This window comes from Amphiura filiformis, chromosome 12, assembly GCF_039555335.1.
Source record: "Amphiura filiformis chromosome 12, Afil_fr2py, whole genome shotgun sequence".
Classification (NCBI taxonomy): Eukaryota; Metazoa; Echinodermata; class Ophiuroidea; order Amphilepidida; family Amphiuridae; genus Amphiura; species Amphiura filiformis.
In genome coordinates, this window is record NC_092639.1 from 32,480,946 (window position 1) to 32,502,875 (window position 21,930).

The 21,930-nt window shown below is 36.2% G+C and overlaps 1 protein-coding gene across 1 annotated transcript in view; it reads left to right on the forward strand.

Annotated features, from left to right (window-relative positions):
• The window catches only part of LOC140166759 (uncharacterized), a 49,810-nt gene extending 29,857 nt beyond the window's left edge, over window positions 1-19,953 (forward strand). Inside the window, exons 2-6 of the mRNA XM_072190253.1 lie at window positions 2,431-2,772; window positions 7,424-7,786; window positions 7,975-8,013; window positions 16,576-16,683; window positions 19,832-19,953. Of these exons, the coding sequence (XP_072046354.1) occupies window positions 2,431-2,772; window positions 7,424-7,786; window positions 7,975-8,013; window positions 16,576-16,683; window positions 19,832-19,953 (974 nt within the window). The remainder of the gene's footprint in view (window positions 1-2,430; window positions 2,773-7,423; window positions 7,787-7,974; window positions 8,014-16,575; window positions 16,684-19,831) is intronic.
• The last annotated feature ends 1,977 nt before the right edge of the window (window positions 19,954-21,930 follow it).

The following is a 21,930-nucleotide window of genomic DNA, read 5'->3' on the forward strand; positions in this document are numbered from 1 at the left end:
CTACTTAAGATTCTTTTATACGCACACCCTGCCATCTACTTTAGCTCGTTTTACACTCATACCCTGCTATCTTCTGAATATACTTTTATACTCACACTTTGCTATCTACTCTAGATAGTTTTATAATCACACCTACTATCTACTGAAGATACTTTTATTCCCACACACTGATATCTGCTATATATATGCCTACTGTCATACTTATAACCTGATATCTACTGTTGATAGTTTTATTCATACTTTGCTATCTACTTTAGAAAGGTTTTTACTCACACACTATCTACTCTAGATAGTGGTATGTTCACACTTTGCACCAGCTATCTACTGTCGATAGTTTTATACTCAATAATTATTGCGAATATTCGCAATAATTATTGCGAATATTCGCAATAACATTGCGAATATTCGCAATAACATTGCGAATATTCGCAATAATATTGCGAATATTCGCATAATTATTGCGAATATTCGCAATAATATTGCGAATATTCGCAATAATTATTGCGAATATTCGCAATAACATTGCGAATATTCACAATAACATTGCGAATATTCGCAATAATATTGCGAATATTCGCAATAATTATTGCGAATATTCGCAATAATTATTGCGAATATTCGCAATAATCACACCACCAGTTTGATTATGTAGGCCTACTTATTAATGCAATCGGTGTTTCATGCTTCGGCGTCACGGTTCTATAACTTTATAGATAGTTTGATACTCACACTTTATTACCTACTGGAGATAGTTTTATACTTGCATGTTGCAATCTACTGAAGATACTTTTATTCTCAAACCCTGATATCTACTCTAGATATGTCATCTACATCAGATTCTTTAATACGCATACCCTGTCATCTACTTTAGCTCGTTTTACACTCATACCCTGCTATCTACTGAAGATACATTTATACTCAAACTTTGCTATCTACTCTAGATAGTTTTATAATTACGCCCTCTAATCTACTGAAGATACTTTTATACTCACAGCCAACTACTGAAGATACTTTTATTCTCAAACTCTAATATCTACTATAAATACTCACACCCCGATTTTTACTTGTTGGGAGTTTTATTCACCCTTTGAAATCTACTTTAGAACGTTTTGTACTCACACCCTGCTATCTACTCTACATATTTTTATACTCATGCTTTGCTGTCTACTGTAGATATATTTACACAGACACCTTGTCATCTACTTAAGATTCTTTTATACGCACACCCTGCCATCTACTTTAGCTCGTTTTACACTCATACCCTGCTATCTTCTGAATATACTTTTATACTCACACTTTGCTATCTACTCTAGATAGTTTTATAATCACACCTACTATCTACTGAAGATACTTTTATTCCCACACACTGATATGTGCTATATATAGGCCTACTGTCATACTTATAACCTGATATCTACTGTTGATAGTTTTATTCATACTTTGCTATCTACTTTAGAAAGGTTTTTACTCACACACTATCTTGGGTGGCTTACGCTCCAGTAATTTCAGATGATTGAGCTCAGTAATACATCAAAGAATGTCTTCCAATTCATGAAAACAAATAGATAATCAGCTTATCGGATTAAAAGCTTATTGCGAATATTCGCAATAACATTGCGAATATTCGCAATAACATTGCGAATATTCGCAATAATATTGCGAATATTCGCAATAATTATTGCGAATATTCGCAATAACATTGCGAATATTCGCAATAACATTGCGAATATTCGCAATAATTATTGCGAATATTCGCAATAACATTGCGAATATTCGCAATAACATTGCGAATATTCGCAATAACATTGCGAATATTCGCAATAATTATTGCGAATATTCGCAATAATATTTGAATTTTTTTTTTTTTTTTTTTTTTGGCACTAATATGCTTCCGTACGGATCACTTTAGTCTCACTTTATACCTGTATAAGAGTTAACCTATGACGGATATTGCCTAAATTTCAAAGCAGCAATATTTAAGTATTTTTTAGACATTTGTCTTTGGGAGAATTATTGTTACCACACTCAATTTGTATTTTCTTATCTTGTTAGGTTCTCAAGAAGGTCTTCCCTCAGTTCCCGAATTGCTCTGCTTTATCGTTTAAGGTATCCTTGAACGTAATAGGTTTTTTTTTTCAGTATTCACTACAAAGACATCTATATAAGACATGATATACGGTAGGCCTATTTGTTGAATTGCTAGATACTGTACTGTGTACATTACTGATGGTTGGTCTCACTGCTGTATATCATTGGCCATACGAGTCATAACTGCCAGAATTTCACCTAGGAGACCTGCAGGGCAAACTGAAAAGCTCAATCTTTGCTGGGATGCTACTCCATGCACCATGTCCGCCACTCACTGAAAATAAATTGAGACTTGAGACTAACATTTGGTTCATATCTATATTATTTTCCTTTGACTTATAGATGGCCTATACATCGATTGTTATTTCGATGCAGCCTCGCAACGTGCTCTTCCAGACCTCATCGAATGCACAGGAGAAGGTTGCGACAATCCATACTGCGACGATACCTACAGTAGTTACTGCCAGGATAATGATGGGATGACGATACAACGATGTCTTGATTTGTGCGCTGAGAGAGAGTTGAAATATGCCGGCTTAGAGGCTGGAAACCAGTGTTTTTGCGGAGCAGACAACGCTGACTATGACAGGCATGGAAAAAATGTAGGAGATTGTGGATATAATTGTACTGGTGATGCAACGGAAGAGTGTGGAGGAACTTTTAGGATACGTGTTTACGAAATAGGTAAGCAGAGCTATGGTGTACTGTATTTATATTGTATTTATTTGAATCTTCAGTATTGCTTTCCATTGGCCTCGTTTTATGTGATCGGGACATATTGAGACATTCCGGGGTTCACCCTACTCTTTTCAAAACTAACTATATAGGGCCTACGATAGGCATGTTTTCATTACCCGATTCTAACTGGACCACGGGTAGAGCGGGAAGTCTGAATTTGATATACAAATGTTTGCCAATAAAGTCAGACGTGTTTCCAGTCAATACCACCATCAGCAAGTTTCCATTACCGGGAATTGAACCCGGGACCTCGATGCACCAAAAGCAAGGCAAAAACTCTAACCACTAGGCCACGCTTTATGCTCAAAGGTTTTTTTTCTGACAGAAAGTAGGCCTACAGCAAGATAATAAGAGTCAGTTTAAGGTTGAAATTCTTTATTACACTCCAAGCTCATCACTTCTTTTGTGAGTGGGTGGGGTGGGTGCATGATAGTGGGGCAGCCAAGTGGTTGCAGGGTTTTGAAAGGAGGGGCCACTCCTGAGAAAATTCCGGCGCGCAAATGACAAATGCGAATCTACACTCCAAGCTCGTTATGTCCTTTGAGAGTGGCTAGGGTGGGGTAGGTGCATGATGGTGGGGCGGATGCAGGATTTTGATTAGCCATTTTGGTGGACCACGAGGGGGTACAACCCCTCAGAGTCGGATTTTAGAGGAGAGGCGCGCTCCAGCCCTCCTGGATCCATCCTTGGGGCAATATGAGGTGCATGTGTGGGTGTATACGTAAATTATCATTTTTGCATGAATTACCCGATATTTGAGAGCCGCGAAGCCTTTTCAATTTACAAAGCTCTAGAATCCTGGTTTTTATTGCATTTGAGGTTAAGAACACACTGTCATTGATAGCTTTGACCCTTTTCTCAAGATTTCTTCAAAGAACACATATTGTATTTTTAGTTATTTTTTCTACCTTTGCCTGAAAACTTAAGCACTAAATCCACCTTAAATAATTATACTCTCTGACGCATTTCTCTAAACTGCTTATAGCCTCGTTTCTATTTGTATTGGACAAGAACAACTCCTTCATTTAAACAGCGCTTGTAGGCCTAACGTAATGTATAGTGATTTGATTAATATAATTTTAGTCACACTTTTTATACAATTTCATCACATACACTTAAAATATCAGACAAGAATAGCAATAATTATATTAACTTAGGGCGAAGCAAACCTTAACCGGACGCAATTGATTATACTGCAACATTTAAATTACATTTTGTCTGTTCCATCAATTCGATTAAAATTCTTTATTATATTTCAACAAATTTATGGAAACCGATATCGAAAGAGTTTTTCCCATATTCATATTTATCGTGTACTGATATACTCACATAATTCGTACATAGAAAGATTGGTGTTGTTTTGTAATTTTAACCTATACCATTAAAGCAATTATTTCCCACACAAAATATTAGATTTCTATAAAGAAAAAAGATATGCGGAAAACAAGTCACTATAAGATTGTAGTCACGTTCCATTTGGTTGTCATTTTGGTGGACCAAATTGGCAACCAAATTGCAAACCGGCAAATAAAAGTAAATCAATGAAAAATGCAACCAAATTCGTATGGTCGTCAACCATGTTATAACTAAAATAAGGCAGTTTTACCACATTTGGCAACATCGTTCCATTGCAGTTTTTTTTTTTCTCTCATGACGTTTCGTATACGGAAGCGTCTAAGTGCCACGACTTGGCAAGATAATTATCTTGCCATGTCGATATATTATCAGCATTATGTCAACATGACGATATAAATTATATCACCAAGACAACTTACCAATAGGCCTATGTGGAACTTTACATGGTTGTACAAAGAGAAAAAGAACCATTTCAGACGGACCTGAAAGGGTTCTGGAAAAGTCAGAAAGAACCATTTTATACCTGAAGAGGATTCTGGAAAGGCCAGAAAGAACCATTTTTGGTTTTAAAAATTTTTTAAGAACCCTTTTCTCTTGAGGTTTACATACAAAACAGCCAAGAACCCTTTCTTCTAAGAGTGCGCGGCTTTCTCTTCTTTACCAGGTTATTGCACACAACGTAAACATGGGTCAATGGTTTGGCGCTTAGCTTCAGGTGTGCAATGTCCTCGGTTAGATAGGAACAAGTCATGATAGGTCCACGGTTGTCAAAAGCGAAGTCCTCGGTTGCTGGTCTTATATACAAGTAGGGGTGTATGTGTACACATCCACACACTCACCCCACCCCACACCCACAGGCGATTACACGCAATCCCGAACAAAAATACACCCATATTTTATACTTTGTGTTGAACACCAATAATCACCGCACATAAATCCAAAACATTCACATTAGAGAATGAATTTGGAGAAAACCTTCAAATAATTACAAACACTCGCTGAGCAGCAAGACCTTCCCTCTAAGCTTTTAATCCGATAAGCTGATTATCTATTTGTTTTCATGAATTGGAAGACATTCTTTGATGTATTACTGAGCTCAATCATCTGAAATTACTGGAGCGTAAGCCACCCAAGCTGGTGGCTCAGCATAGTATTTTATTAACAGAAGGTTTTTTCCAAATTCATTCCCTAATGGAAAAGGAAAACGATCACACTACATGTAGGGTCATCAATCTGATACATGATAACAAAGTATGATGATATTATTATCATTAAATCGCATGAACTGTCAAGAGCATTACATCCAGAATTAGATTCCACTTAATATTGCACATTCATAACATTCAGTTTAATTTAGATACCGTTAATAAAAGCTTTCACTTTTAAGAGTGTTTGTAAAGTGGGTGGGTGGGTTCAGTTCTTTGCACATTGCATTTATGTAAGTAAATGTCATCGGAACACTTCTGTGGCTGATTTTCTTCATTATTATGTTTTGATGAATCCAAGTGTGTGAAAATATTAGATCCAAAACATAATAATGATAAAATTGGATGCTTTACGCCCAATATTTATTGGTCTCGCTACGAGTTTTAAAATATTGGACTCGACTACGTCTCGTCCAATATTTTTAAACTCATAGCTCGACCAATAAATATGGGCTCAATCGCTCCAATTTTATACCAAACCTGGTCTCAGTTAGTTACCTAAAACATGTACTTTTTCATGAAAAAACAAGGCTTTATAAAGGTTGCGCCAATTATAAAAGAACTAGGAATGTAAGAAATGAACTCGTAGAACGATAAAAAGGTTATTTGGAACCCGTTATTGTTAATAAAATCAAAATCAAAATCTTATGAGTGTTTTTTTTGTATTTGTGTATGTAGGGGGTGTGTGATAGGGTGTAGGGTGTAGGGGGTGAGTCTGTGGGGTGTGTGTATCTTTATATCTGTTTGCCTGGAGATCTTTGTGTACTGCATGTGTCTGTGCTATTACTTGGTTATCTTCATAATAGAAAATACAATGGTATTCCCACAAGCGGTTAAACTACATTATCCCATAGATTGATTGTCCTTATACACGAGTGCAATCTGCATGCTTGTGTTCAATGAGACAAGATGTTACCTTAATGTTACGTAACCGTGTTTGTGTTGTCTAAATTAAGGTGATGACCTTAAATCTGATATGAAAGATAGGCTTTGTAAGGGTTAATTAAGCTTATCGAAGGATTAGAAATAATTATAGAAATGCTATAGTATTAGGATGAAAATTGTACGATACCGTTATAGGGTCAATGCAATATTTCTTAAAATTCTGAGGGTTTATTTTTGTTTACTGGTGTAGTGGGTGTGTAGGGTGTGTTCGTGGAGGTGTGTAAGGCATATGTCGATCTCTTCTCTCTGTCTGTGTTTCTGTCAGTGTATATCTGTCGAGTGTGTTGTTCTATTTAACGGCATTCCCGCACTACCTTATACATGAGTTCCCATCTGTTTTGATATTTCACTCAGACAATGTTTCTTTTCATGTTACGTGCCGTAAACGTGTCTGTGGTTTTAATACCTATATGACCTGAAGTTTGATATTATGAATCTACATTATAGAAGACGATACAATACAACACTATACTCGTCCCAGTTGAATGTTCTCTCACATGGAAACATAAATATTAATTATTAATAGCAATGGCTGAAAATAGACATTTTTATATAAAAGTGTGCATCTTTTCAGTCAATGAACCTTTCTTGTCGATATGTCTAGTGGTTAAAGAACTCCCCCATTCAACTACATTAGTTGCAAATCTTCACTATGGGAGTTTCCAGCCTCAGCCCTGCCGGGCTTGTGGCCTTGATGTTTTTTCAATATATAATGGCCCCGCAGGGCAAGAAAATAAAGTGTAACCTTAATGTAACGTTGACCAACAGAGGGCGATAATATCTAGAGGGAACTAGAGTCCCTATAGAGGGAACGAGATATTATCTCGAGGGAACGACATAATTATCTCGAGAGAACGAGATAAAAAAATTTCCATGTCAACTCAGGGCTCCGTATACTTGAGCAAAATACGGAATCCAACATGAGAAAAATCCAAATTATGCCTGTTTTTTGCTCTTTCGCATTTCTCATTAGCGCTGCATGGAGTATGGGACATGTTACTGAAGGTTCTGGATTTGCATCTTGAAAGTTCACGCTTAATAGAAAACTCATTTTGTTTTACATTCGTAACGTTTTCATTTTTTATTTCAAGGTTGCCACCCTCCAATTCCTTCCAACAACACCATAGTAACACCCAGCGACCAAGAGTTCTTCTATTTCAATAGCACCGCAACTTTTTCGTGTCCGACCGGTTACCAATTAGTCGGCAGTTCATCTATACTGCAGTGTCTCAAGACAGGTGAATGGGACCTGCCGCAACCAGGATGCGAACAGATAACCTGCGACCCACCGACACTACCACCTCGTTCTACTACAGTAGAAGATATTGAAGATACGGATATGTTTTATATCAATGCTACAGTGGATATTATATGTGCTTTTGATGATACTTTGACGTATGTTTTGACGTGTAATGCAACGGGCGAATGGGACATTCCACCGACTAATTGTCCAGGTAAAGTGTAAAATAGAAAATGCTATTCAGAACTGCATCTACGTGCAGAATAAATAGCCTCGGGACACAAGGGAATGTGTTTTTGAAAATTAGATTAGAGAAAAAATATACAAACAAAGTAATGTAAAATATCTTGAATCGAATTTATCCAAACTATCAAAACTAATTTTCTTATTTATTTTTTACAGCCCAATCGACGCCAAAAGGTTCAACAACGTCTTCATCAAGTAAGTATTGATATCAAAAATAAATCTGTCATTTTTAACAATTTATCGTTTTCACTTTACATTCTCTATAAACCATGATAAAAGCTTTAAACGAATAAAAATACCCAGATGTAATTTGTAAAGAATAGTCTGACCCCAAATTCAATAATATACAAGTTAAGTTCGGTTTTTTGGTTGCAAGGAGCTATAGCGACTATACTCTGAACAATTGACCAAAAAAACAACATTTTGTTCGTCGCTTGCCATTGAACTTAATATTCAACTGGAAGTGAATGACATGACACCTTTATTAGCCAATGATGAAATAATAATAATAATAATAATAATAATAACAATAACAATAATAATAATAATAATAATAATAATAATAATAATAATAATAATAATAATAATAATAATAATAATAAATCAATATTTCTACAGCGCAATTTGCATCGCAGATGCCCGTTGCGCTTTACAACTAAAAAAAGGAAATGTACACATGTGCACATAAAAAAATATAATATGAAATTTACCCATACAACGGATTAAAATTAAAGATTGATGACACTGGATATTAAAAACTACACCTTAAAAGTAATCTAAAAACAAGAAATGTCTTTAAAAAAGACAATGCCTCCAAGATACCAATGGGCACCTTTTGTTATTAGTTAAGGAGACACTTATAATGCTAGCTTTAAGGTAACGCTATTGGATATAGATTTTTGTCTGATTGAAATATGTGAGCCCATTCTCTCCTGATTACAAGACTGAAAATTTTATTTTAATCGGATATTCGGTTACCAAAATATGGCCTGTCAAAATGGCTTTCTTTTATTTTTGTTATGCAATGTTGTCAGGTAGGCCTTATTTTCTAATTATATATGCAAGAGTTATACAAAGTAAAATGTTCAGATCGGCTACAAAATAAGATATAAAACCCATGGATGCCTTTGGCAAATTTCCATTTGCATAATTAATTTGGGCCCTTATCAACTTTTCTAATAAGTGGCCCTGATTAATTATGCAAATTGAAATTTGCCAAAACGCAACCGTAATTTTGTAGTATAGTGTGTGTTCTACCCATGTAGGCCTACCATGCCTCAGTGCCATAGCTCTTTTAATTGTATCTGATTATCTGAAATCTTTACTTTGCATAATTCATGCATGTAATTAGAAAATCATCTGGCAACTGGACTTGTCAAAAATATAGAAAATAAAAAGAAAGTTGTTGCCAATTTTTTGTTTTGGTTTCGCGCCATTTTGACAGGCCATATCTCAAGAACCGAATGTAATCTACAGGGCATAAGCTTTAACATACTATAGTATTATTTAAATAGAAAGAAAATCTAAATTTGTGCATTAGCCAATAGGGCCACGGTCACCTAAAGCCATCTTGCAGATAATTCTGATGTATGAAATAAGACCTTCAAACTTTCAGATATGAAGAGTTCCAGATGCAGGCAGCCGTTTCTGCTTTTTAAAAATAATATAGGCCTAAGTTGTATCAAGAGTCATTTCTTGTGGATTTTTTGACTGAAAATTACAATTGTAACGTTTCAGAGTAACAAATTTTCGTATCAGATTCTTTTATGCTTGTTTATTACATTTTGTATTCAGGACTAAAATAATATTAATATTATTATATTTAGGGGGGGGTCTTTTCATAGGCCATTACTTTTTTGTATGTGTAATTGAATAAAAATCAAAAACATTATTGTTTTGTTTTCTTTCCTTCATTTGTGCTTTGTTTTTGCATCGAAAGGGCCAATATCAACACCTTGTTTGTAAGAAGTATTGTGTGGGGAAAGATGATTCTTGCATTTTATTTTTATTTTTATCTTAACAAACAAAAAGCAAATTTCTCAGTCATAGTCTTGAAACGGTCATGGGTATGCATACAAAAATATTGCAACAGTACTCAGTAGAATGTAAAAAACTGACATACATACCACGAACATGACCAACCACGCATGGGAAGCAAATACTTTAAAACGAATTATTCCGAATTATATCAACGCAATAAAATTGCAATACTTTAGTACATGTATTTGAACAGCAATGAAGCCGGCCATAGGCGCGGCTAGGCGCATCATAGTTGAACACGGCACAGCACATACATCTCGTATGCAGAGAAATCAAATAGCTAGCCGGTCTTTTCAATCCCATCATTTCAACCTATTATTATGATGTAGACACGCATGCACGATGATTGCGGCCTAGTCGAGCCTAGCATGCATGCCAGTCGGCCTGCTGACTCACCGCGTATTAAATGACACAAAAATACCTCAAATTTTGCACAAAACAATCCATGATGTCAAATTATCACATCCAAAGTGTCGCCATGAACGTCAGCTTCAACTTCTCCAGCCAAAGTTTTTGCATTGATAATCAGGTTCCATGTAATCATGAAATAAACCTTGTTTAATGTGTTTTCCCATTGCCACACACAGCATAACGGTTGTCCGACTTGATTTCTACGGTATTGCTGATGTGATGAGGCTACAACCCATAATTAAATACCGAATTAAAAATACTAATTGCGTCTGACGTCATGACAAAGGCGCACCGTGATTGGTTGCTGACCTGCGCAGTATGGCATTTTTGGTCTGGTTGACAGGACGGCATACGCAAGCTAGTCTTTTTAATTCGGTCTTCAATTATACAACATATGAGTTTGAAAAAATTCTAATGCATAATTCATGAGCTTGATAGACTCGCACCATTGGCGCCACGTGCTAGGTGTTTCTAGAATCCCTATAGAATAAGATTGATTTTAATGCTAATTTATTGCACATGCTGAGGAAGCGTGATTACCTTTTTGAACATTCGGAAATGGCGATAGGCGAATTTATGTATGGCGCAAAGTGGTGGGGGATATATATTGGGCTCTCGATATTGGGCGGAAATTAGAGTACTTGTCAGAATATAAATTTGTACAATCGGCCTACATGCCGCGCAATGTGCGGCATTTTAGGTGTAAATTTCAAATCATACTACCTCCTGGCGGAGGCAGAACAAACAAAATATTGCAGCAATGAGATACACTAAGAATTGAAAAGATGCGTCTTGAGCATTGCCTTAAAACTATCAACAGAGGGGGCTGATTTCAGAGAAAAAGGAATGTATACTGTTCCATACTCAGCAACTGCGAAAGACTTTCGTCCGTATGATTTGGATGACTTGGGCTACTTCATCAGCAGTCGCATGGAAGCTGATCTCAACGAGCGTGATGGCACATATTTCTCATGTTCCTCGAGCAGTTCTGTTATGAACGCGGGGCAAGCCCGTGCAATGCCTTGTAAGTGAGAAGTAATACCTTGAAGGTGATTCCACTTCTACTGTTCACTGGTGGCCAATGCAATTAGCAAAGTACTGGCGTTTCTTGACTAGAGCATCTAACGGCCGCGTTCTGTACCTGCTGAATCTTGCGGTGCTCACATTCAGGAAGTCCAAACAGAACACTATTGCAGCAGTCCAGCCTGTAACTAACAAAGGCGTGAACCAATTTCTCTGCTGTAGCGAGATTGAGAAATTTGCGATTTTTTCCGGAGAGCCAGATTTGCCGACAGGCGATTGGCACACAGAGTTTACATGAGAGGACAAAGTCAATTGATGGTCAAGAATGACAGCTAGATTGCGTGCTTTGGAAACAGGGCTAACAACACAATAACCTATTTGAAAAGAATCCAATGGCGTGATGTTCTTGACAAATTTTGATGTAACATGAAGGATTTCCGTCTTCCCATCATTCAACATTAGTCTGTTAGAAATCATCCATCTCTTCAAATCACTGACACAATTCTCCAAGCGAGAAATAGCTTGATCTCTGTTAGCTAAATTCATGATCATATACAGTTGTGTGTCATCTGCATACACCATTGTACACCATATAAGCTGCACTCCGTCATGAGATCTTATAATATCTTCCAGGGGAGCAGTGTACATTGAAAAGCCAATGGGTCCTAGTATTGAACCCTGAGGCACACCGTCAGCTAGCACAAAAGGCTCAGATTGGATACCGTCGATGACCACTGACTGAACTCTACCGAAGAGGTACGATCTGAACCAATCGAGGACAGAGTTTATTTGGCGACACCAGATCATCACAGTCCCGGTCCCTGATGGTAATAATATGGTAACTCATAACCAAGCAGTGTGTTCCTGATGTTGGCAAGTGCGCGGTATGAACGTTCATCATTCGTTAACCACGTCTCGGAAATGGCCATTATATCAATGATATGTGTGATTATAAAGTCACATAGAGAGACTATTTTCGTTGAACTTCACTGTTCGAGCATTCCATGCCCCAAACTTAACTTGAGGGGCATGACCATTGGTAGCTGGCTGCAATGGGACTTGAATCAGGTTGTCACTTCACTTACGTGAAGTAGAATAAGAGCTGATGTGGGTAGGGGTGTTTCTTTGCTTCAACCTTCCAGCTCTACATCCCCCCGCCCGACGTGTTTTACTTGTACATATATTGAGTTCATTTAGTCTCCCGGTTTAGTCTACTCCGTGATTGTTTATCAATTCTAAGTTCAGATGAAGACAAGTTCTCTCTGATTGGCAGAAGTGTTTGACGATCATAGATTAAGGGGGGAATTGCTAGAACACTCCTACAAGGACGCACAATAGCACTACAATATAGCATTAATACAAATAAGTGTAACTTGAAGTGGCATGAGTCAATGATCAATAGAAACCTTGAGTCATGAAAGCTTACATGTAAGTAAGCTTAAGCAGAATTCAGCAGCCCGGTATCATACGGTGATTATACAGAGTTTCAAAATCATCCAAAACTGCTGTGGGAGATGTAGGCCTAATGTATCATTCACAGGAGATAAAATAAGTACTCACAGTTCACTATATATTCGTATGAGTATAACAGCTTTTAAGCACTTTAAAAACACTTAGGCCTATAATGAAAAAAAATAATATCCGAGCAGATGTGTGGTGCAGTCAGCTACTTCAGGCGCCATTAACTTTTTTATGCCGATGCAAAACAACTGAAAAGGCGGTAAATTACAACAAACAAGCAAATACACATATCATTAGTGGCAGTATGTTTTTGTTTCTCATTATTCATTTCAACGGTGTCATAATGGGTTAAAGGGCTGTAACGGATGAACAATAGCGTGTTATGTTTGCCCTTTTAACATAGTTGTAGTGTCATAAGTATGAAGCAAAAATAACAGTATTATTTTAGAAATTGAATTTAGCATATAGACAATTAGACACAAAACCTCGTTTACATCAATAAATGGAAACAACCGTTGCCATTTGTGTGCAATTTGGAATATTTCAAATATTATTAATGCACATATTTGCACATAATATAATTGCAAACCAATATAATTACATTAGGGGGAGGAGCGTGTACACTGGTTAAGGACTTTGCCTTTGGTGTGAGAGGTCCCGAGTTCAATTCCCCGCAGGACAAAAAAAATCTAATTCCGCTCTCCCTGTGGCTCAACTGATAAAGACGGGCAGATGACCCATGGTAATAAGACCTCGTTACAGTCGGTTCCGATCAGGGTAATAAGCCCGATTGTTGGCTACTCTTGTCCTGTAAACATTTATGCCAGGTCACTTGTGCCTGACCATGGAAATAGTAGATGAGAAGGAATCACAACGAAATCGATCGCCTGTGACTAATCCCGCTTATCTATTCTTCATTACAAAGGAAGAGGACTCAACAAATTCCCTTGAGGACACTCATATTGCCGCCATCAGCGTGATTTGGTAGCATAACTGGAAATTCATAGCGATAAATCTTTGCGCACAAACAAATTTTGAACCGGTTGTTGTGACCTTAGTTGATGAAGCGCACTTTTAACGTTCATTTAGACTGGATTTTATAAACATTTGCAACAGATTTCGGGATTTTCAGATGCAGAGAAGTCAAAACAATACAAATATTGGGAAATTTAATCAAAATACGTTGTATTTTCGACTAAAGGCAAAGTTTTACATTTTGTAAGGATAATCGTATTTTCGCTGACCCCAAATTTAATTAAAATGTAAAGGTATAAAACAAGTTGTTCCGATTGTTTCCGAAAAATGGGAACAGATTCTATCATAAGACAAACGAAAAATCAATTCTATCAAATTGCCTTCACATGTGCCCCAGACCGCCCACATAGGTAAATTTACCCCTAAATGTTTCAAATATATGACTTTCTACTTCCGATTTTGGTAATACATCCTTCCCACAAGGCATTATTTTTGGCTATGTTATCCCATCTGTCCCATAATGCATTCATATTTCCCGCCCTTTCCTGCTCACAAGGCCGCATTTAGTCCATAAGCATTGGTCGCTTGACTGCAGCTTTAGAATTTGAAAATGTCATGTCATAGAAATGTTACGTCACCGATGACCATCGTGTTGGGATATAATCCCGAGGATTATGATATAACTATAGCGGTTGACGTGTATAGAAACGTCAATGTACATGTCGGCAATGTGATTGGAACTTTGATGATGGTTAGTTGTGATTCCTTCTCATCTACTATTTCCATGGCCTGACCGAAGTTCCGTTGCATTCACTCCTGTAGCTGTTAATCCCTAGATTATGATTGACATAAAAAGAAAAAGAAACGAGAGACAACAATTTCTATGGGCCAAAATGATATCTCAATTGTAGGGCCACGCAGTCGGGTCAAAAATGTTAAATAAAATCTAAAATGAAGCAAGTAATAGTAGAACCTAGATATAGATATCACATTTGCATATTTATTGACGGGTGTGACCTCCAAATCTATCGATTCCAATTCGTCTCGTCGTTAAACAAAGGGTGTGGAACAGATAGAGTTAATTAAAGATGCATTCAAGATCAGTTGTTATAAATACTATATGCACGTAATATTTACTTATTTACATCACTGTATCATCGCTCATCTTCCCTCTTCATGTGAATAAATTGACGTATTTAATGAGTGAGTGCATTGGGCAGGGATTCCGTTTGTTTAATGACAAATAATGAGTTAGATTTAACCTTGATGACAAATGACATAATTTTCGCAACACAGGTATGATATAAAATTGGATTGATTGAGCCCATATTCATGATATTTATTGCTCGAGCTATATGAGTTTTAAAATATTGGACGAGACGTACATTTTACAACTCATAGTGAAACCAATAAATATTGGGCGAAAAGCATCCAATTTTATCGTTATTATGTTTTGGATCCAATACTTTCCCATACTTGGATCCATCAAAACATAATAATGCCTATACCTATTCCTATGCTACATTATATCGGATCCAAACAATAAATGAGAATGGTTATAAAATAATTGATGCATGCATATTCCGACTGCTAAAGTTGTGTTAATTTGTTAGAGCTCCTGAAAAGAGCACATTTAGTTGAGTTTCAAGATAAAATGTATCCGGAACATTTGATCTCAATCATATAACATGATTATCTGTTAGTTACTGAAGAATACATAGAACCCGTATCAGGCAAAAAAGTAATGGATTAGTTTGATGCACATGTACGTATGCTTGATAGGGGTTTTATGTTTTAAGGGGGTACTACACTCATGACCAATTTTGTGCCTATTTTTGCATTTTTCTCAAAAATTACAGCGCATTGGTGACAAGTAAGATATGTATATTATAGGGGCAAGGACTACAACTACTGCACTGGAAATTTTATTTCAATACAGACAACAGTTGCGGAGTTACAGTCAAAAATGAGGGAAAACCAGTATTTGATCAATAAATCAAAAACTACTTGCCTTGAGTTGCTGAATTTTCAGTGCAGTAGTTGTAGTCCTTGCCCCTATAATATACATATCTTACTTGTCACCAATGTGCTATAATTTTTGAGAAAAATGCAAAATAGGCACAAAATTGGCTAGGGGTGTAGTACCCCCTTAAAACATCGGAAACATAAAAACGTGAGCTTAAACGCTTCTTTGGAATTAAGATATTTCTTCAGAATTGAGATATGTTTTTAGCCCACTTATAGTCAAAGATGTATTAAAATGTACCAGAATCAAATGAAACATCTGTCCAGTACTAACGCGTACATATCAATTTTCTATATCAAAAACTGCGTCACAGTGTGACAATACAATAATATATTCCATAATTGTTCATAGGGATGTTCTTCACAATTCTAATGTGTACACAAATATAAAATTATCTAAAATGATACCGTAATTAATTTTACCAAAATTGAAACCTTGAAAACGTTCTCAAGTATCTTTTACATATAACTTAATCTAGAATATTAATTTAATTCAAGCCGTGAATGATAATCAAATTAGGCTTTTGTGATCTGTCATACCATCAAAGATGCATTGTTTGAGGTAAAACGTTGTTTGGTAAGAATAGAACTGTTTTAAAATGGCCCGTTATTAAAATAATACAGCGCCGATTCGGATACGTCTTAAAATGGCTCGGCACATTGCATATAAAATTATGTGCCATGCACAAATCAAAACATTCTCACAAAAATATATTGAAATGTACTATAGTAAAAGCGACCATTACATCATGCCAACAATGTCATGTTAATTTCATTTCCTTTTTATATGACCTATTTTCTTTGTAAACTAACTTGACAAAGCAATGCCGACAACTTATCAAACAACCACTGGTATGACTACGTTTGATATTACATCGTCGGATGCTTTATTGAGTACTGAATCTGGATCTGTCACAACTATGAAAGATTGTAAGTTTTACCAGTTACTGGTATATATGGTCTTTAGAACAAAAGCTTGCAGTAAATGTCTTAGATTATGTTTATTAAAGCATGATTTGCTTTCCGCATAGTTTCCTTCCACCTTTTGTGCTTTTATTGTCTTCTGGTTGCTTGGTCTGTAGTTGGTAATATCATTACATCTTTCTCCAATAGTGCCCTGGGTAGGAAACTGGTATCTTTGTCCGGTTTTACTTTGTACACCTTTAGTTAGAACAGTGTATTCTTGCCTGTTGATTTTCTTTGACCTTACTTGCATAATATTGCTGGTGACAGATGCACAATTTAAGCTATCTATTCTAACACTGTTACCGTTCATTATTGATATCTTATATCAGCTTATAGATCAGAGATAACTGTATTGTTTCTCTTATTTGATATCAACGCACAATGGGAATTGACTTGACATCCTTGCACACCGCACAATATTTGGTGTTTTGTTTTACACATGTGCTCACGTAAATAATAATGTTATACTTTACAACTGGCTGTTTCCGGCTTTGGAATAACCAGATTGTTGATACTCAGTTTTGTAAGCATTATATAGAAAAGAAACTTAAAAACAAAATATTCATGTGGGCTTGACGTAATTGCAATCACCTATTTTCATTTTATGTAAAACATTGCTAATAATTGCATTCAGTAACTCCAACACCAATCCATGTAGCCTTCATTTTCAAAACATTTCTTCGACTATTCAAACATCAAACATGAAACATTTCTTTCATCTTTCATATCGTGCTACTATTTGGGGACTACTAATATACATTACATTTAATATCATAAAGCAATCACAACAACCGGACCAATTTCATCTCATAATATCAATACCATTACCATGGTTACCGATAGACGCATTCTGGTACTGAGGATGAGGTGCTAGCTACTTCCAAGCAAGATTGATATGGTCCAATATTACAACACGTGTTGCTCATTGAAAAAGTGTTACCACTTATTTCTTAACACGTTATTGAAGTTAAATTAAAATTGCTTTTGCATGTTACAAACGTTAAATTAAACCATGTTGTAAAATATTTTAAGGTTGGCAATGGTTGGTGTGAATTGATTTTGTCATGTGATTTGATTCGTCAATAACCTTAAAATGATATAACAATTGTGTACTCAAGACGTTGTTTCTTTCGCAAAATTGAGCTTTTTTGATATTTGTTACTTTGTTATGTTTTTTATAAATACAAGGAAAGAAAATCCAGATTTATAAACCCCAACTGCGCTATTTTATGGATTTTATTTCACTATTTCATTCGTGTTTGCAATTTTAACAGAGAGAAAACCTTTGTTGTATCAGCGGGGTGACACGCGCGCAACAACGCATCGCGCTGCGTATCGCGCAATTTGTTAACGCACAGATACGCTACGCATACGCGACGCTTATCTGCATGCGTGGCGCATCCTTTGGAAACACTTATTTCAAGTGGTCAAATGGCTCCGTTTTAGCTGATAAAATGTGGGTTTGTTCAAGTTCTTTTCCTCGATTTGAATATCAAGTTATGAATGAATTTCGCTCAAACTTCTCAACGGGCTGTGGATTTACCCGATGTTCACATAATATAAGGTAGAAAAACGAAAACTGCCGCATTCTCCTGTGAGATTCGATGAAAGGGCAAAATGTGACCACTTTAAACTTTAACGGCCATTATTTCAATGTTCATTTTCTCGGTAAAATGACGATTTAGGTACACGATAACTCAATAAATACAGCATCTATAGGTAAGCAAATATGATCATCGTAAAAAGCATGATCGACTCAAGAAACGGTTTTCTCATTTTTTTATATTTTGGTCTATTTCCGATTTTAGGCATCATTTTGTGCAAATAGGCGTTTGTGAATTTTAAAAAGTTCAATTTGATGCCTTATATGGTCAATATCTCAAAAACTAAGGCCAATATCAAAAAATAAAAAACCGTTTTTGGAATGGAGCCTCAAGATTGAGCTAAAAACAAAATAAAATATTTTGGAAAGAGTGTTTTTTTGTTATGATGTACCTAACAAATATTGCCAAAACTCACTTTTTGTGATTTTCTTCAAAATTGTTGTTTTTACCCCAAATCTGTATTTATATTAAGATTTATTGATGTCTTGCCTTCATAAAAATGTATACTTTTATATGTTTTGCACGAATAATTACAAAGTTATTGCACTTTTACTACATGCATGTCTGAGAGTACACAGCCACCTTAAGTTGATAACGTTTGTGACAACCAAAAATAATAGCACATTAAATATTATTATATTCTACTCCTATTATACTAAAAGAGATAAATCACATCAGTTTACTTATTATGTTTTTCAATGTTTTTATAAGGAGCCTTCACCATTAAAATTCACTGCAAATCACACAGCGATTTTACAATTTTAAGTTTTAAGATTAGACTTGTGTAATGTTCGTTGAGTCTCTGAAATACATTAAGGTAAAACAATCCACAAATGAGGTGATATACTAAAAAACTCGACTGCTCAGTGCTAGTATATTGTACTCATCCACACCTGACAGATACACATGGCAGCTATTGCACTTACCCACTTCTGGCACTGACCAGTCAATCTGCTTTATTGTCGTCTTGGAATGTTGTGTTAGTCATGCTACAGATTGATCAGATAAAAAACGCATGTTGATGTCATGTCTTGGCATGTTGATGTGTTTGGTGATAAAAGAATACTTTCAAAATTAATACTGAAGTTTATAAACAAGAAGATCAGAGAAAGAATACAGATACATTGATGGACTATAATATTGTGGCAGCCATTTTGGCAAGCAATCCTGATGTTGAATGCCTTTTCTGCGGGATCTACTACCAAAAATCTCGCATAAACCTAATGCATTGAAAGCCATTCGTGTGAGAAATATTCACCTTCACCATAGTAGATGAAAACCTTTAATACTATTTTAAATTTTACTGAATTATGCGTGTAGTTTGTTTATATGTTGAGCTTTGAAGATTTTAATTTAAAGATCATATGATAATAAGATTCACTAGAATAATATATAATATAAGCTTTGAAATTTTAATCATCCAATGTGTTTTCACATCATTTAACCCACTTTGTTCATCCACCATAATTTCATTTCATAAGATACCACACCATATCTCACATCAACAGTTATTGTTACCACTGGTGGCAAAGATGTAGTTAGTACTTCGACGATGACACCAAAAACACGACCTCCAGATGATTCAACAACAAGTGACTGTAAGTTTGGTACAAGGACTGTTACTGATTGAATGTGTGTGTATCTGCACCCCTTGCTGCATTGATAAATGATATCTATACATCTCCCTCCTCTCTCCCACTCTCTCTCTCTCTCTCTCGATCTCGATCTCGATCTCGATCTCCCCCTCTTCTACTTCTCGCATAGCATTTGTTTATTTCCGCATCTCAGCATTGATTTCTCTTTCTTTTGTTCTTCGCGTTGCTCGAGTATATTTCTTCTCTAATGATTGCAGTTTTGTCTTTTATTTGTGGCTCTGAAGGTGCTCATGTGTTACCTTTTCATAATGCCGTGATTTTTTACGCGATAATTGATTTTGCTTCGGTTTTTTTACCTAACTTTAAAGAAATAAAATATAAGCACAGAGATTTAGAGTGCGCTATAACCACAGTCCCAAGACACCATGTTATACGCCATTTACCATTTAGGGATGCATCTCTATATTGGCGCAGTACATTAGTCAGCCTACATCTAGAATAACCATCGCATTACGGTAGACGAGGCCATAAGCAGCAAATGCCTCAAACATGGGAATTTTCAAGTTAACTCGATTATGTATAGGATAATGACCAAGGATTAGAACGTTCGTGGATAAGAATGGCCGCGGGCCGAAGGCCCAAGGCCATTCTTATCCCGAACGTTCTAATCCGTGGCCATTAACCGACTTAATACACCTATGACGTCGCGCTATTGTTTTATCGCTCCATTATTTTCCACGAATGGAGTGTTATAGAAATAGGTTGCTCATTTACAAATTGATCAATTGCTGATTGATACCGTAATAATAACAATGGTTGTGCAGGTGCGATTGAAAAATACATTGACTCAGCTTTATGAAAAATTTCTATAGAATTACCCATCACGATCCAGGTGTTTAGTTCAAATCATCCGTAACCCCCTTCTTGAATTATAAAGATTTAAAATGTTTGTTACATGAATTGAATAAACCATGGAAGAAAGAGATGAGAAGGAACCACAACGACTTCGATCGGCCAAGTTTTAATCCGCTTATCTATTGACGCATGAAAAGAAAAGCTATCAATGGTACTTACTTTCATGTATGATCCATTTACCGCGATCGATGCTTGGCGAAATCATTACTGGAAAAAACTATAACAAACCCATCCAAGAACAAACAAACGCTACCCAGAAGTAAGATTATGGAATTTCACTGATGCTCTGAACATGTATAGTAGCTTTGTTTTAGGATCTACAGTCAAACTGTTTTCTTGATCGTGTTGTGTAGAAACTGTCCTTTAAAATATCGAAAAGGTCATCAAAATCGGCCGTTTTTTTGCTGAGTTTCATCTTTAGCAAATAAGGTAAGATTTTGGTGACTTTTTTGTTGAAATATAGATGCAAAATGTTCTTAAATAATATACAATGTTCCGGTTGAGTCCGGTACATGAAACCTGTTTAATTTAATAGTTTATATGTGTATAATCGTAACTAGCTAACTCGTTTCAGTGCCAAAGACTGCCAACTCTGAGAAAAAAGTCATCAAAGTTCGGGAAAATTGGGCGAAATGGAAGAAAAGATGTAGGCCATCAATGACCGATGATCACGTCACCAGAGAAAATCCTATAGAGTGCTTGCACGGAAGGTCATTAGTTCAAATCATCCTTCAGACACGCTCCAGAAGACATGCAAATACATGGAGTACAATACCAATCACCTATTTAACGCGGGGTATTGATCAAAGTAAATCCTCATGAATAACAATGTCAATTAAATGTCGGTAAAGGGAGTGGACAAAGTGAATGCGTTCGTTGTGGTTCCTTCTTATCTCTTTCTTCCATGAATAAACGTAGATTCGTAAAACCATTCAAGTGATTAGAACGTTCGTGGATAATAATGGAGCGTTAAAACAATAGCGCGACGTCATAGGTGTGTATTAATTCACGAGAACAAACAGAGGCTTGAACTCGCATCACCACCCACCAATGCGCTGCAGTCTAACGCCTTACCGATTACTAACTTATTTCGACGG